At 41.4% G+C, this 16,081-nt stretch overlaps 1 protein-coding gene across 1 annotated transcript in view; it reads right to left on the minus strand.

Annotated features, from left to right (window-relative positions):
- The window catches only part of cnot11 (CCR4-NOT transcription complex, subunit 11), an 18,419-nt gene extending 2,340 nt beyond the window's left edge, over window positions 1-16,079 (minus strand). The window contains exons 1-6 of the mRNA XM_020528283.2: window positions 15,551-16,079; window positions 9,826-9,990; window positions 7,585-7,737; window positions 6,207-6,409; window positions 1,952-2,154; window positions 1,178-1,274 (exon numbers count right to left, since the gene is read on the minus strand). Coding sequence (XP_020383872.1) covers window positions 1,178-1,274; window positions 1,952-2,154; window positions 6,207-6,409; window positions 7,585-7,737; window positions 9,826-9,990; window positions 15,551-15,869 — 1,140 coding nt within the window. The 5' untranslated portion in view covers window positions 15,870-16,079. The remainder of the gene's footprint in view (window positions 1-1,177; window positions 1,275-1,951; window positions 2,155-6,206; window positions 6,410-7,584; window positions 7,738-9,825; window positions 9,991-15,550) is intronic.
- Window positions 16,080-16,081: the final 2 nt, after the last annotated feature.

The following is a 16,081-nucleotide window of genomic DNA, read 5'->3' on the forward strand; positions in this document are numbered from 1 at the left end:
ATGATGCTGCTTGGCCTGCTGTGTTCATCCAGCCCTGCACCTTGTTGTCTCGGATTCTCCAGCATCTGCAGTTCCTACTATCTTTGATTCGATTTTAACATCACTGACTCAAGCTGGAGGAACGCAGCAGGCCTGGCAGCATCAGAGGAACAGGAAAGCTGACATTTCGGGTTGGGACCCTTCTTCAGAAATGGGGAGGGGGAGGGGAGCTTAGAAATAAATAGAGAGGGGGCTGGTGAAGGCAGGAAGAGCATGAACAATTGAAGTCACTATTTGGAATGGATATAGATTCTGACATAAGTCACGCCCTGCTCAACACGTATAAACCTTCGTTGCTAAGTTTGAGGTATACAGATTTTTTTTTAAAATCAGTAAAGGAATCAAGGGTTGCGGGGAAAAGGCATGTAAGTGGAGTTGAGGATTATCAGATCAGCAATGATCTCACTGAATGGCCTACTTCTCCTCGTATATCTTATGGTCTGATAGCTCACAGTAGTATTGATTCCATACCTTCTGCCACATCTATTATCTTTCCCTCCACAATGCAATTATAGGAGATAAAACTACAAGGCAAGACATGCACACAGTTAGTTCTGCTGCTGAGTCAAACATTATCGAAGTAGAGAATTGGCACCATAAAGATCTCTCTTGGAGCTACAAGTACTTGGTCCTTTTATGCCATTACAATGTAAAATAGAGTGAACACTGCCTAAGAGTTGGAGAAACAATGTGTCAAGAACTCATATCAAAAAAGTTGCCTCTCCTATTGGAACAAGGTGACGACCATCAAACAAGAAAACACAGAAAGGAAATGAAAATGTATATAGGATATTTTGACGGCCAGAGTGAGACAGAAAAATGCAATCTTGATTCCTACCAAAATATTCTATAGAATCTGGAGTTCATGGCTTAATAAAATGCTAGCAAAGTTGAGCACCAGCTTACTTGTCTGGCACACTATTTGGAAAAGGGAAAAAAAAGGTAAATAATTAGCACTGTATTCTTCTTCCCTCCCAACGCACTTTTGGGAATTTGCAAATGTAGGTGGTCCATACATATCAAAACTTGAAATTTTCAAATTATGCCTAGAATATATTTATAATTTGGATGGTAGCATATAATTTTGCTTGTACAGAAAAGATTTATCAATTCAACTATCCACAAGCAACATAATTACCTGCATGTACTTATCTTTAATCTGTTCACAAGTAGAGATACAATTTGAAATATAGAGGTGAATAAATTCTGGAGGAAGATCAACAGCAGTGGTTAACCTGAAAAAAAAAGCCAAAAGTAGCAACAAATCACAAAACCAGAAGCTTGAACAATATAAAAAGACTAGGTCAATATTCATTTAAAGAACATTTCTAAAATGCTACCTAGTGACCCCTACTGGAAACAAATCTGTGCAGTTAGTTATCAGGTGAGGAAAGAATACTATTCAACTATTATTTTCTCTGCAACTGAACAGATTGCTAAGGCACACACAAAATAGCCGCTACTCTGGTGAGTTACAGGAAGGTCTTGGGTCCATGGACTTATACTCTGCAACAAGTCATTTCTATAGTATCAGAGAAAGGAAAAAAAAATCCAAAATATTCAAAAGACATGAGAACAAAGCATCTAGTATGAAAATAAATGAGCTTTCACTAAACTGCCAAATGTGAAAAGGTTACATTTTGATGCATTACTCATTTAATATAATCAAATGTAAATTGTAAAGTGACTCCTTACTGGCTGTCAACTGAAGACAGAACAATTGGGCACAGCTAATTGGATAACAGAGTATTGCAGTGGATAGCACCTGTTAACACACTTTCCAGGTTCGCACGGGAAGCAGGAAGGCTGCGGAAAGGTACCACTACCATTTATATGGAATATAGTCAGGATAGCAGCGGATATAGATGACAAATCAAATAAATTGGTGGGGGAAAAAAAATATACAACTCACCTATTTACAACTTCCATGGAATGAAGGGACATATCCATATTCACAAGTACAGAAAAATATTCTGTAATCTGGCTCGACTGCATTAGCTTCAGTAACATCTCTATGGCAACCAAAGGATTATTTTCTACCAGATCAGGCAGCTTGACAGGAGTCAGACCAATGTGGTAAACTAGCTTTGGATCTTTTTCTAATTCACCAAGGAGCTACCATGAAGAAAATAAAAGTAAAAACTCAATGTTACTCAGGTACAACACAGATGTGTGTCAATTTTCAGACACATCATCAGATGATTGCCCAGTAATTACTACTGGAGGGTTAAATTGTTATTTTGAGCATTACACATGTACTTAGAGAATTAACATAAAATCAAACAGAATTGTTGTGAAGATGACTTTTACTCCTGGAACAATATATTGTAAATAATTCTAACATTCATGAATCTGAACAAATGTTAATTTTCCCTCCACTACTACATTTTTCCCATATAATGTTGTCCTCAAAGTAAGCCTTGGATTGTCTCTCAACAAATCTGCAGCAAGCAACTCTGAAAGCAGTTAAGCTTTATAAAAAGGTTTACGCAAAATCTTGAGATGGGAAACTACACCTGTTAGAAAACCCATTGCCTTAACAGAAAGAACAATGAGCACACGCTACATAATCTTTACAGTGTATGCATTATAGTATATGTATGAATACCTTGGCAATAACTTCACTGCTGTAATTCCTTACCTTCCCCATCCCAATATCACTGCAGCTTCTTCTAGCCCTACAAACCTCCAAGATCTGCGTTTTTCTAATGCTAGCATGGCCCTATCTTTGATATCCATCCATCCAGCCAAGACATCATCTGCCCAATTATCTCTTTATGTGGATTGATGTCAGATTTTGTATCAAAATAATCTTGTGAAGCACACTGAAATGATATCCTACAATGAAATGTGCTTTACAAATTCATGTTTTTATTCAGATCAATGCAATAATGAACAGAAATTGATCAAATTAGTGTAGTCTAAGTCAAAATAATATTCTTCTCAACTTCCACGCATCCCTTATTTCACAAATCAGCATTATGTAAACATAGACCTTCATAAGCCATTCAGTCCATCGAGATTGTCAAGGTGTTAGTGTTTAAGCTGCAAAGTCCAATCTCTGCTCACTTTCCAGTATAATATTCCCCCTTTTCAAGGAAATAATCCCCTTTTAAACTGCTGAAACAGAATACATAAATTTTAAAATGTTTTTTTGTTACCCTCTCATAATCTATTTACCTTTGCATAATTATCAGCCACCTCTCACTTTTCTCAGCACCATTTATAAAGTACCCTCTTTGCTCTTATATTCTATACCTTTAGGTTCAAACAGCAAGGATTCCATTGGGTTTATTATGTCTTTTCTACTTTTACTGTCAGCTTTACATCAGGATCCTTTTGTTCCTTTACTGAAATGTTCACTTTCAGTAAATAAATTTACTGTCCAACTTCTAGGCATATTGCATCATGATTCCTCAGCACAGAACATAACAAGATATTTTCAACTTCACTCCCAAAAGCCCTGACTCTAATCTTTAGGCTATATCATCGGATTCCAAAAACAGCAGGAGTTGTTTCTATTTATCTATCTGCCTATTAACTCAAATTTTGATCAAATCATTCCTTAATCTTCTAAATGCTAAGGAATACAAACTTAGTTTTGGTAATAAAGGCAAAGTACTGCACATGCTGGAGATATAAGATAAAAACAAAGTGCTGGAGTAACTCAGCAAGTATGGCAGCATCTGTGGAGAGAGAAACGAAGTTAACATTTTAAGTTCAAGTGACTCTTTGTAATCTCTTTGTTATTATTTAACACTAGGAGTCAAGGTATTACTTTGGTAAATTTATACTATATTCCCTCCAAGATCCTAAGATGCGTGTTCAGAACTGGACACAGTATACCAGGTGTGGTCAAATTCAGGCTTTGTATAGCTCTAGCATAATGACTACCCACTTTTATTAGCTAGGTAGAAACCAGCATTGTATTGACTATTTTTAAAATTATTTTCAGTATTTGACCACAATGTTTTAAAAATCTGTAGTCCTTTTAAAAATCATAGATCCCCAAACCAAGTTTCTTCAGATATCCACTGCTTCTAGTTTTTCATCATTTAAGAAGAAGCCTGTTAGTATCAGTTTTAGGTCCAAAGTGGTTGACTTCATATTTGACTATAATGAAATCCAAAACTTAAAACTATTAATATCTCTTTGCAATTCTGCTTCCATCTACAAGACTAATAAATAATTCCATTTTTGAATCATCTGTAAACTGGAATAGATAGGTTTCTCCCATCATTCAAGCTTTTAATAACAATGGCAAACCATTGAGGCCTCATCACATTCTTAGGCGATACCACTCGTCACAGTCTACCAATTAAAGTACATGCTCAGAATCTCAAGTCTCCAATCATTCAGCTATTTTCTTACTAGTTCAATAATTTGCTTTTACTTCTATGGACTTTGATTTTATCTAAGTTTATCAGGGACTTTATCAAGTGCCTTCTGTAAGTCCATATAGGTAACAACCACAGACATTGATCTGTTCAGTAGTTTAGCCATTTCTTTCTTAAAAAGTTGTCAGTTTAGTCAAATCCATGCTGACTGTCACTGATCTGCTGAAAATTTTCAACCTATTTAGTCAATCTAAAATGGTCTGTCAACTGTCAGTAACAAACCGCAACAGCAACGTTCAGCTAACTGGTTTACAAATCCTTGGTTTCTTTAACCATTCGCAGGAAGTGGAATCACATCCAGGCCAGGCCAGGGACAGTATATTTCTTTCCCCAGAGAAAATTAGAGGACTGGTTGGGTTTTTACAACAATTACAAAGCCATTAGGCTAGCCATTTATTCTATAGTTTTATTCAAATCCAGGTCTACGGTACATTGACCTGAGGTTCTGGATTGCTAGTCCTGTTACATTACCACCGCACCACTGTCTCTTGCCTTCTCACTTCTCACCTTCTCTCACTAACCTTTCTCATATAGACTAGGATGAAATTTTCCAATTTAACTGGAATGGTTCCCAAATTGGGAGAACTTTGGAAGATTATAGTCAGGACATGTGCAAAGTTCTTTTCTACTTCCTTTAAAATACTGATCCATAGGATCTGTCCCTCATTAGTGCCATTATTTTCCTCATTATCGCTATTTTAATTATGTTAATTTTGCTTCATTCCCAAACCTGATTTAACATAAGTTTCCTTGGGATGTGTGCATTTTATTCTCCTCTTCTACCGCATATATTGAAACAAAGTAATTATTCAATGTGTGCCTATCTTTATTTTTAATATCACCATTATCAGTTTTCAAAGAGTCTGCATTGCTTCTAACAAGACAGAATGTTAACCTCGAGGGCTCTTGTGGCGCAGTGGTAATGTCTCTTCCTCTGAACCAAGAGGCCCAGGTTTAAGTCCTGCTCCAGAGGTGTGTCATAACATCCGAGGTGCATCACAACATCTCATAGCAGGTCAATTAGAAAATATCAGAATGCTAACCTTAGGGTCCTTGTGGCACAGTGGTAGTGCCCCTACCTCTGAGCCAGGAGGCCTGGGTTTAATCCTCACTTACACCATAAGTGTCACCATAAGTGTCGTAAAACATCTGAACAGGTTGATTAAAATAAGGTACACAATGTTAACCTTGACTATATTTATAACCATTTGTAGTTAAATTTTCTCTCACAGTTATGCTGTTAAGTAAATCTATCTCATTACAAATTCCAATGACTTGCCCTCTGAAGAAGTCATATCAGAATCGAAACATTATCTTTGTCCCTCTCCCACTCCACCACCACCACCACCACCCCCACCCCACCCTATACACGCCGTCAAAACCTGCTGCATTTCTCCATGACTTCTTATTTTTATTTTAGGATTTCAATTGTGCAGATTTTGCTTTTCTATGAGCTGTCCCTTATTGGCTTTAAGTTATATTATTGCTCAAACTATCCTGAACACTGATATTTGTTACCTTTGTGACAGAAGCCAATTCTCTTTTATCAATCTATGTGAAAGTTAAAATCCACCATTTCAATCACCCTGTCTTTCTCTCATTTATTATCATATTTATTGATCATCAAGCACAGCATTCTTTTTTAGTTTCAAAAGCTGACACAGTGATAAACAGGATAGGTGCATTTCCATAACGTTAAACGTTTTTGATGCAACTCAGCAATATTCCAAATGAATCAGTGGTTTAGAGTGAATACTTATTTGCAATTACCTGTGTTTGCTGCTGTGCAGATAAGGGACTCTTGAAAGCCTTTGCCATGATGCGTTTGATTTCCACCCCAGTGCTGTTTTTAACACACATGCTTTTATCCCACTGGATTGTATGGTCAGGTTCTGTTGGGTTCAGCCAAGCTAGTTCATCCTCACACACATGAAGTGGAGGAGCAGGCCGAATGAACTCTGGTCGAAAATGACCTTAATGTGATAAAAAGAAAATGATTAACTATTCAGCTTTCTAGAGAGGAATGGACAGGAAAAATATACTGGGAAGTCAAATAATTGCTTTGGCTTTATGATACTCAGTATTTTGTAGCAAAATGTAGAAACGCTAGATGGATATATTTTTGTATCTTTGGTCAAGGTAAAAAAAATTGACCCCATGTTTTAAGATGAAGAAATTCACAGCAACTATACTTATACAGCAACCATACTTATACAGCAACCAAGCACCAAAATGTGTTAACTTTTCTACAAACCTCAAATAAGACCGTAAGATGTAGGAGCTGAAGTCGGTAATTCAATCCATCGAATCTGTTCCATCATTCAATGAATCGTGACTGATTTGATAACGCTCAACTCCACTTTCCTGTCTTTTCCCCCATAACTGTGAATTGCTTACTAAAAATGTTTGTTACAGCCTTGAATATACTTAACCATCAACCCCTACAACCCTTTGCTGTAAAAAAACCCCCATACATTCAATACCATCAGAAGAAATTCCTCTTCATCTCTGTCTTAAATGGATGACACCATACTAGTTTGGTATCAACACCAGTTTACGTTCTCTGGTCCTAGACTCTCCCACAAGAAGAAATAACCTCTCCACATCTACCCTGTCCAGTCCTAAGTATCTTGTATGCGTCAAAACGGCCATTGCTCATTCTTCTAAACTCCAATGAGTACAGACCTAAGCTACTCAACCTCCCTTCCATACCCTGGATTAAACTTGTGAACCTTCTCTGGACTGCCTCCAAAGACAGTATAACTTTCCTCACATAAGGGGACCAAAACCATTTACAATGTTCTACGCACGGTCTGACTAATGTCTTGTGTTATTCTAGCAAAATCCCCCTATTTTTATTCTCTATTCTGTTTGAAAACAATAGATACTATAACACAATTATACCTGACTTCTGCATTTCATCAAGTGCTCTCTTCTTACATTGCTTTAAAACAGTGTATTCTTCAGTTTAGATAGATAGTAGGAACTGCCGACGCTGGAGAATCTGAGATAACAAGGTGTAGAGCTGGATGAACACAGCAGGCCAAGCAGCATCAGAGGAGCAGGAAAGCTGACGTTTCGGGTCGAGACCCTTCTTCAGAAAAAAATTTTTTGTTAACATCTTCAACATCAATTTGAAACTACTTACTTTCTATTGGTGGTCTTGGCCCACTCACTAAAGCCTCTATGATCTGAGTAGCGACAGAACTGTCAAATCCGGAGTTGGAAGAGTCAGGATCAGGATCAGGGAGTATGCTTGGAAAACTGGCTTTGCTTTGAGTTGGCAGTTCAGACTGGCGCTCTGCAGAATAAATAAAAGATTACACATAGAGTGTACAAGTATATAAAATCAACTCCATATATAAAGGACAGTTGCAGATAAACTAAAGGTTGACTCCCTTCATGCTGCTGTTACCTACCTGACTTCCTATCACAGAGGCAGGTTTGCTGATTACCCTGAAGGTGTTCACTGGTGTATATATCCAGATAGTAAAGGGCAAAAAGTATATTTTTCTCCTTCAGAATCCCTACTACTGTTCATTTCACTAGCACAAAAGGGAGAATCAAAAGAACAGTATCTTCATAATATATAAGATTTAGCTGATCTGGAGGAAATAACTGAAAAATGACATTACATGTTGCCTCGTACTGCTTCAAAAACTCAAACCTCATTCACAAACATCCATTGTATGCCCAGCAATTTGGAAGAGCATACTCAAATGATGCATTCTACAAAGTTCATAATTGTCTCAGGGTAATCTCAAGGGAACTACTTACAAACTTGTGTACTATCTTCTGAAAAAAGATATCTTTCCCAAATGTAATAGATTTCTTGTATCATTGACAAGTATTCTAATACTTATACCCACAGGGGATCAGTTAGCATCAGTATAGGAAAAAGAAAGACTAGATATGATGTTTCACATCCAGGTGAATCCTTCAGCAGATGAACCTTTTATACGGATTTACACAATCGCATCAATTCAGCAGATTTCTCCCCCAAACGATTTCCAGACTGTGTGCGAGTGCAACGGGGAGAACCAGATGCAAATGGTCAGGGTGAACTCTGAACAGCACATCCTAAACTACTCACACCACCCTGTTTCATCTCTGTGCTTATGTCATACATTAAATTTGCCAGACTGGGAGACAAAATTATAAATCTTGTATTCAAATCCATTTTGCCCAAGCTATGAAACCAACTGCTGTTCTTTAATTCTTTGCATTTCTCCAATTTTGGCTTGTTATGAATGCTTGCTAACCATGCCTTTAGCTGCCTTGTGGTTTAACTCTATAATCCTTTAAGAGGCCCTTAAAAGAAAAATATTGCTGACCCCAACCAAGGGTACTTCTGATTATTGTTTCCACAAAAGATCAACTGACTATTCTGGAACAAAGAGTGGATATTCTGTATAACAAGGCTGATTGCAATATGTAATGATCCCATTTTGGAAACAAAATATAGGATATTTATTTATCATAAATTAACAAGGATATCTTATTTATAGATTCCAAATTAAAAGTTTTAATAATACAAATGCACATAATCCTTGGTACTTGTGCCATCTTATTTGTTGAAAGAAGAAAACCCCCAAAAGATTGAATACCAAGCAAAATGTAACCTTTGAGAATGCCTCACAAAAAGCCTTTGAAAAATATTCTGATGCCTGCTTGTCAGCCTTTAAACATGTGACTTATTCTTAATAGTGTACTGGGAATCTCTTTACCAAACCCTGAAACTTCTTAAAATTTCCCAGTTGCTTGATGGTTGAAATATTTTCTACCATTGTCCTTAACATTTAAATACAAGATCAAGACTAGTCTGTTCTGTTTATCAGCCTCAACCTGCCAGATCCTTCTGAAAAACTAAACAGTTGCAAGTATTTTATATATAATACCAGTTTGAGGTACAGTGGTTTGTTTGCGTGAAATGCTGTCACATCCCAAACTTTGATCAAACACAAATAGTAATTACAGCTTCTGTTCTGAAACAGAATAACTATTTTGCTGCAATAGCTATACCATCTAACTGAATTCTGCATTTTGCCAGCTGTAGAAAGTGTGCACAAACTCGACAAAATTAGTTCTACAGGAACAAAAGCAGATGTTGCTGGAAAAGCTCAGCAGGTCTGGCAGCATCTGTGAAGAAAAAATTCACAGTTAACGTTTCAGGTCCGGTGTTCTGAGGAAGGGTCACTGGACCCAAAATGTTAACTCTGATTTTCTTCCTCACAGATGCTGCCAGACCTGCTGAGGTTTTCCAGCAACTTCAGTTTTTGTTCCTGATTTACAGCATCTGCAGTTCTTTCGGTTTTCATTTAGTTCTACAGGATCCTTGGCTGAACTTCACCAAATTTTTTTTTGGAGTGTGTACATCAATCTTACTCACCAGCCAAGGCCAACTGCAGACCACTAATATCTACGGACTGAGGCATGTTACCTACGTCCATACATGCAATCTGACGAGGAGTTTTCTTAAACAGCTCTCTTGGAGGAGCCAACATCAACTGAGAAAGAAAAAACTTCTCAGGTGGAGTAATTGGCGGCAAGAATCCTGTCAAATTAGGGAAAAAAAAAGTTCAGCATGGAGTTTAAGTTTTTAATCACGATAAATAAATGAAACATTAGTTAGAAAACATGAAAAGTCTAAACAGTACTGTAAAAAAAACTTTCAAAATTGTGTATATGTTGAGAAATATATTGGTGAAATATAGTTTTTGTATATCTGTAAGAGATCTAATTTTCTACGGGCTCCTCTCAGGAAAATGTGTGTCAAGAAACAGAATATCGCAATTTAACGTTGATAATTTAGAAAAATGAGTCATGTGCATTTCTCCATCATTACATCACAGAATCATTGAATTGTTACAATACCGAAGGAGGCCATCCAGCCCATCATGCATGCAATAACTTTCCTGAAGGATTTAATGCTATTTTCTTGCATTTGCTTCTACCTTGCACATTATTTCTATTTAAATGATATAACGCCCTTTTGAATGCCTCAACTGACTGTCTCTACACACTTCCAAGTTGTGCATTCCAGACCTAGGTGAAAGATTTCCCCCCCATCACATTTTTTTCCTTTGTAAATCTGTGCCATCTTGTTCTTGATCCTATTGTCAATGGGGAAATTGTCCCTTTTATATATTCTATCCAGACTTTTCATGATTGTGAAATTCTCAGGTCCCCTCTTAGCTTGCTTTCTTACCACCATTGCCTCCCGAAAAAAGAAAACAGTCCAGACCACTCCAATTTATTCTCACAACTGTGATGTCTCATCCCTAGAACCATTCCTGTAAATCTCTTTTGCACTTCCTCCAATTTGTTCACATTCTTCCCAATGGCGTGGCATCCAGAACTGTACACAATACGCTTAAGATCTAACACGGTGGCTCAGTGGTTAGCACTGCTGCCTCACAGTGCCAGGAGCCCGGGTTCAATTCTCCCTCAGGCAACTGTCTGCGTGGAGTTTACACATTCTCCCTGCGTCTATGTGGGTTTCTTTCGGGAGTTCTGGCTTCCTCTCTCAGTCCAAAGATGTGCAGGCTCGGTGGATTGGCCATGCTAAATTGCCCATAGTGTTCAGTGATGTGTAGATTAGGTGGGTTTGGGTGGGATGTTCTGAGGATCGGTGTGGACTTATTGGTCCGAAGGGTCTGTTTCCACACTGTAGGGATTCTATGGACTATGGATTCTATGGACTAACTTAGCAGCAGCACTGTGGCTCAGTAGTTTACACGGAGACCTCACAGTGCCAGGGACGCAGATTCAATCCCACCCTGGAGCGACTGTCTGCATGGAGTTTACACATTCTCCCTGCGTCTGCGTGTCTGGGTATTCCAGTTTTCTCCTACAGTCCAAAGATGTGCAGGTTAGGTAGAATAGCCATGATAAATTGCAAATAGTGTCCAGGGATGTGTAGGTTAAGTGGATTAGCCATGAGAAATGCACGGTTACAGGGCCAGAGCAGGGAGGTGGTCTGGATGGGACCCCTCTTCTGCGGGTTGATGTGGACTGATGGGCCAAATGGTTCCCACACTGTAGGGACAGTATGATTCTATGAACTGTCGTACACTATCCCCTTGTTCTTGTACTCCATGCCACTTTTAATAAAGCCTAGGAGACAGAATGCTTAATCAACTACTCTCTACAATAGTCTTTACCTTCAATGATCTGTGCACACAGATTTCTCTGTTCCTGCACCCCATTTAGAATTTAATTTTTTTTTGTCTGCCCATGTATTATCAAAGTGTATGGCATCACACTACTGTGCAATAAATTTCTACGGATACCTATCCATCCAATCCACCAAAAATTTGAAATTGTTCACTGTCCTCCTCACAGTTTACAAGAAAATGTCAACTGCACACCAAGATCTAGATCATTATAAATCTGAATAGGCGAGAGTTAATGCACTTAGCAGGACAAACAGGGCAAGGGAAAACATGATAAATTGGAAGAACCTTCGGAAGCACAGAGGATCAGAGGGACCCTGGTGTGTATGTCCACTGGTCCCTCAAGGTAACAGGACAGGTAAGTGGCATGTGGCATACTTGCTTCAATTAGCCAAGGCACAGAATTTAAAAAGGAGGAAAGTATTGTTGGATCTGTACAAAAAGTGGTTAGGCCACAGCTAGAGAGGTGTTTGTGGAGTTAGGAATTCACACGATAGGAGGGATGTGACTGCAGTGCAGAGGAGATGTACCAGGATGTTGCCTGGGCTGGAGAGTCTTAGTTACAAAGGGAGATTGGATACACTGTTTTCCTTGGACTGAGTAGACTGAGTGGGGGACATGATTGAGATGCGTAATTTTATAAGGGGCACAAGCAGGAAGGAACATTTCCCCTTGGTAAAGGGATGAATGACTAAGGGGTATAGATTTATGTTGAGAGGCAGGAGGTTTAGAGCAGATGGAAGGATTTTTTTTTCTCCACTTAAAGGGTGGCAAGAATCTGGAACTCACTGCCTGTAAGGGTGGTCAAGGCAGAAACTCTCAATTTATGAGCAATATTTAGATGCACACTCGCAATGCTAAGGTTTACTAGGCCATGAGGCAAGTGCTGGAAAATATAAATAGAATAGTTAGGTGGTTGTTTTTGTCTGGTGCAGACTGGGTGGTGTGGACTTCTATGCTGTAGACCTCTACAACTCTATCAAGAAAACCAAGTGTCTCAATCCCAATTCCTAGAAAACAGCATTACAAATGCTTCTCCAGTCTGGAAAATGTTGGCCATTTTTCTGTTTCCTGTCACTCAGCCAATTTTGTATCCATGTTGTTACTGTCCCTTTTATTCCAAGAGCTATAACTTTTCTCAAGTTTGTTGTGTGGCACTGTATCTAATGCCTTTTGAAAAGCCATATACATCACATCAAAGCACTATCTGCATTGACCCTCTCTGTTATTGCTCCAAAACAAAACCTCCAGCAAGTTAGTTAAACAGTCACCCCTTTAAAAATTCATGCTGACTTTTCTCAATCAAGCCATATTTTACCATGTGATAACTAATTCTATCCTGAATAACTGTTTCTAGAAACTTCCTTAGTGAAGTTACAAAGACTGGTCTGTAATTGCTAGGTTCACACTTACAACCTTTACTGCACATGGATGTGATGTCTGCAATTCTTCAGTTCCTGAGTCTGGGGAAGATTGAAAGACTACGACCATTGCCCTCCAACTGCCACTCTCATTTCCTTCAATATGCTTGAATGCAACTCATCTGGTCCCAAGTACCATTTTGAACCTTCTAGTGACACAATTTTCTTCTTGGTCACTCTGGTCTGCGTAGCATTACCATCTTGGCAAACATAGAAGCAATGCAAATTAGTCAAGCAGCTTGCTCTTGGGATGCTGCTGCTTTTGAACAAGTTGCTGGGTGAGTAAAGCAGGTTAACTTAATAATAAGGGGTAGCAAGGCGTAGAGCTGGATGAACACAGCAGGCCAAGCAGCATCAGAGGAGCAGGAAGGCTGACGATTCGGGCCTAGACCCTTCTTCAGAAATGGGGGAGGGGAAGGGGGTTCTGAAATAAATAGGGAGAGAGGGGGAGGCGGATAGAAGATGGATAGAGGAGAAGATAGGCGGAGAGGAGACAGACAGGTCAAAGAGGCACCTCCCAATCGCAAACCATTTCAACTCCCCCTCCCATTCCTCAGACGACATGTCCATCCTGGGCCTCCTGCAGTGCCACAACGATGCTACCCATATGCAGGAACAGCAACCCATATTCCGCTTGGGAACCCTGCAGCCCAATGGTATCAATGTGGACTTCACAAGCTTCAAAATCTCCCCTCCCCCTACCGCATCCCAAACCAGCCCAGCTCGTCCCCGCCTCCCTAACCTGTCCTTCCTCCCACCTATCCCCTCCTCCCACCCCCATCTCCTACCTACTAGAGGAGGCCACAACGGGTACAGCGGATGCAGTATACCACATTGGCAGATGTGCAGGGGAGCATCTGCTTGATGTGGAAAGTCTTCTTGGGGCCTAGGATGGGGGTGAGGGAGGAGGTATGGGGGCAGGTATAACAGTTCCTGCGGTTGAAGGGAAAAGTGCCGGGCATGGTGGGGCTGGAGGGGAGTGTGGAGTGGACAAGGGAGTCACGGAGAGAGTGGTCCCTCCGGAAAGCAGATAAGGGTGGGGAGGGAAAAATGTCTTTGGTGGTGGGGTCGGATTGCAGATGGCGGAAGTGTCGGAGGATGACGCGTTCGATCCAAAGGTTGGTGGGGTGGTACGTGAGGACGAGGGGGATTCTTTTTTGGTTGTTATTGCGGGGACGGGGTGCGAGGGATGAGTTGCGGGAAATGCGGGAGACACGGTCGAGGGCGTTCTCGACCACTGAGGGAGGGGGGGAAGTTGCGGTCCTTGAAAAACAAGGACATCTGCGATGTACTGGAGTGGTACGCCTCATCCTGGGAGCAGATGTGGCGGAGGCGAAGGAAATGGGAATAGGGGATGGCATTTTTGCAGGAAGGTGGGTGGGAGGAGGTGGCCTCCTCTACATTGGGGAAACCAAGCGGAGGCTCGGGAACCGCTTTGCAGAACACCTACGTTCGGTTCGCAATAAACAACTGCACCTCCCAGTCGCGAATCATTTTAACTCCCCCTCCCATTCCTCAGACGACATGTCCATCCTGGGCCTCCTGCAGTGCCACAACGATGCCACCCGAAGGTTGCAGGAACAGCAACTCATATTCCGCTTGGGAACCCTGCAGCTCAATGGTATCAATGTGGATTTCACAAGCTTCAAAATCTCCCCTCCTCCTACCGCATCCCAAAACCAGCCCAGCTCGTCCCCGCCTCCCTAACCTGTTCTTCCTCCCACCTATCCCCTCCTCCCACCTCAAGCCGCACCCCCATCTCCTACCTACTAACCTCATCCCGCCCCCTCGACCTGTCCGTCCTCCCTGGATTGACCTATCCCCTCCCTAACTCCCCACCTACACTCACCTTTACTAGCTCCATTCCCGCCTCTTTGACCTGTCTGTTTCCTCTCCACCTATCTTCTCCTCTATCCACCTCCCCCTCCCTCCCTATTTATTTCAGAACCCCCTTCCCCTCCCCCATTTCTGATGAAGGGTCTAGACCCAAAGCATCAGCCTTCCTGCTCCTATGATGCTACTTGGCCTGCTGTGTTCATCCAGCTCTGCACCTTGTTGTCTCGGATTCTCCAGCATCTGTAGTTCCTATTATCTCTGCTCCAGAGGAAAAAAGTTACTTTAAAGGCCACGTGCATGTGTAGAGCACCTCATTCAATCTCGCAAAGCCTTCGAAACGTTTGACATACAGAACTCCCTCTGAAGGTACACTGAATATTGCGGTGTGGAGACAGGAAATCTAACAATGTTTCATACCCAACAGCTTCAAAAAGATTTCACACCAATCTGTTGCTCCTTTGGGGAGCAGCGCCGCCCACAGTGCAAACTCAGAATGAATTTTCTGTGCTCCGGTGCGAGAGTGAGAGGCGACAAATTATATTTTTTTTTAAAAAAGGGGGTGGTACGGAAAGATTAAAAAACCCTGGCTACACATGTTTTCAGTCCACCGTGAGACTGAGAGTCACTGATCCCGCTTGGGGAAGGGGAGGAGGGATGGTCATGTCTCCCAGCCCAGGCTTACCCAGCAGTTGCTTCTCCTGCTCCTCGGCCACCGGGGCGGCGTTAAGGAGATGGGCGAAGACGGCGGCGAAGGGGTTGGCGGCCAGCGGCTCGGTACGGTACATCTCCCAGAGCAGGTAGAGGGCGGTGAGCCGCTGCTGGGGGCTCGGCAGCAGGTCGGCTTGTTGCAGCAACATGACGAGCGTGGAGCCGACTCGGAAATGGTCGTGCTTGGCGAAGTAGTGGTGGAAGGCGGTGGACAGGCCCTCGAAGGTGTTACTGGTCGCTTCCTCACAGATGATGCCGATCAGACTGCTCAGCTCCTTCGGAGCCAGAGTCATGGTGCCCGGGGGCCCGAGAGCCCGGAGGCCGGCTCCACCACCAGAAACGTCCCCTTGCGTGGGGAGAAACAAACAAACATATAACACGCCTCCCTCTTCTGTAAGAGCGAAATAAAACTCCGCACTTTAACCCGGCCACACTGCGCGAGACCCCTGCCGCAGGCCGCCGAAAACTGCCGCAAACCAAACGTTTGGCGCCGCCGTTTCACAGC

This window comes from Rhincodon typus, chromosome 6 (genome assembly GCF_021869965.1).
Source record: "Rhincodon typus isolate 14 chromosome 6, sRhiTyp1.1, whole genome shotgun sequence".
In the NCBI taxonomy this organism is placed as follows: domain Eukaryota; kingdom Metazoa; phylum Chordata; class Chondrichthyes; order Orectolobiformes; family Rhincodontidae; genus Rhincodon; species Rhincodon typus.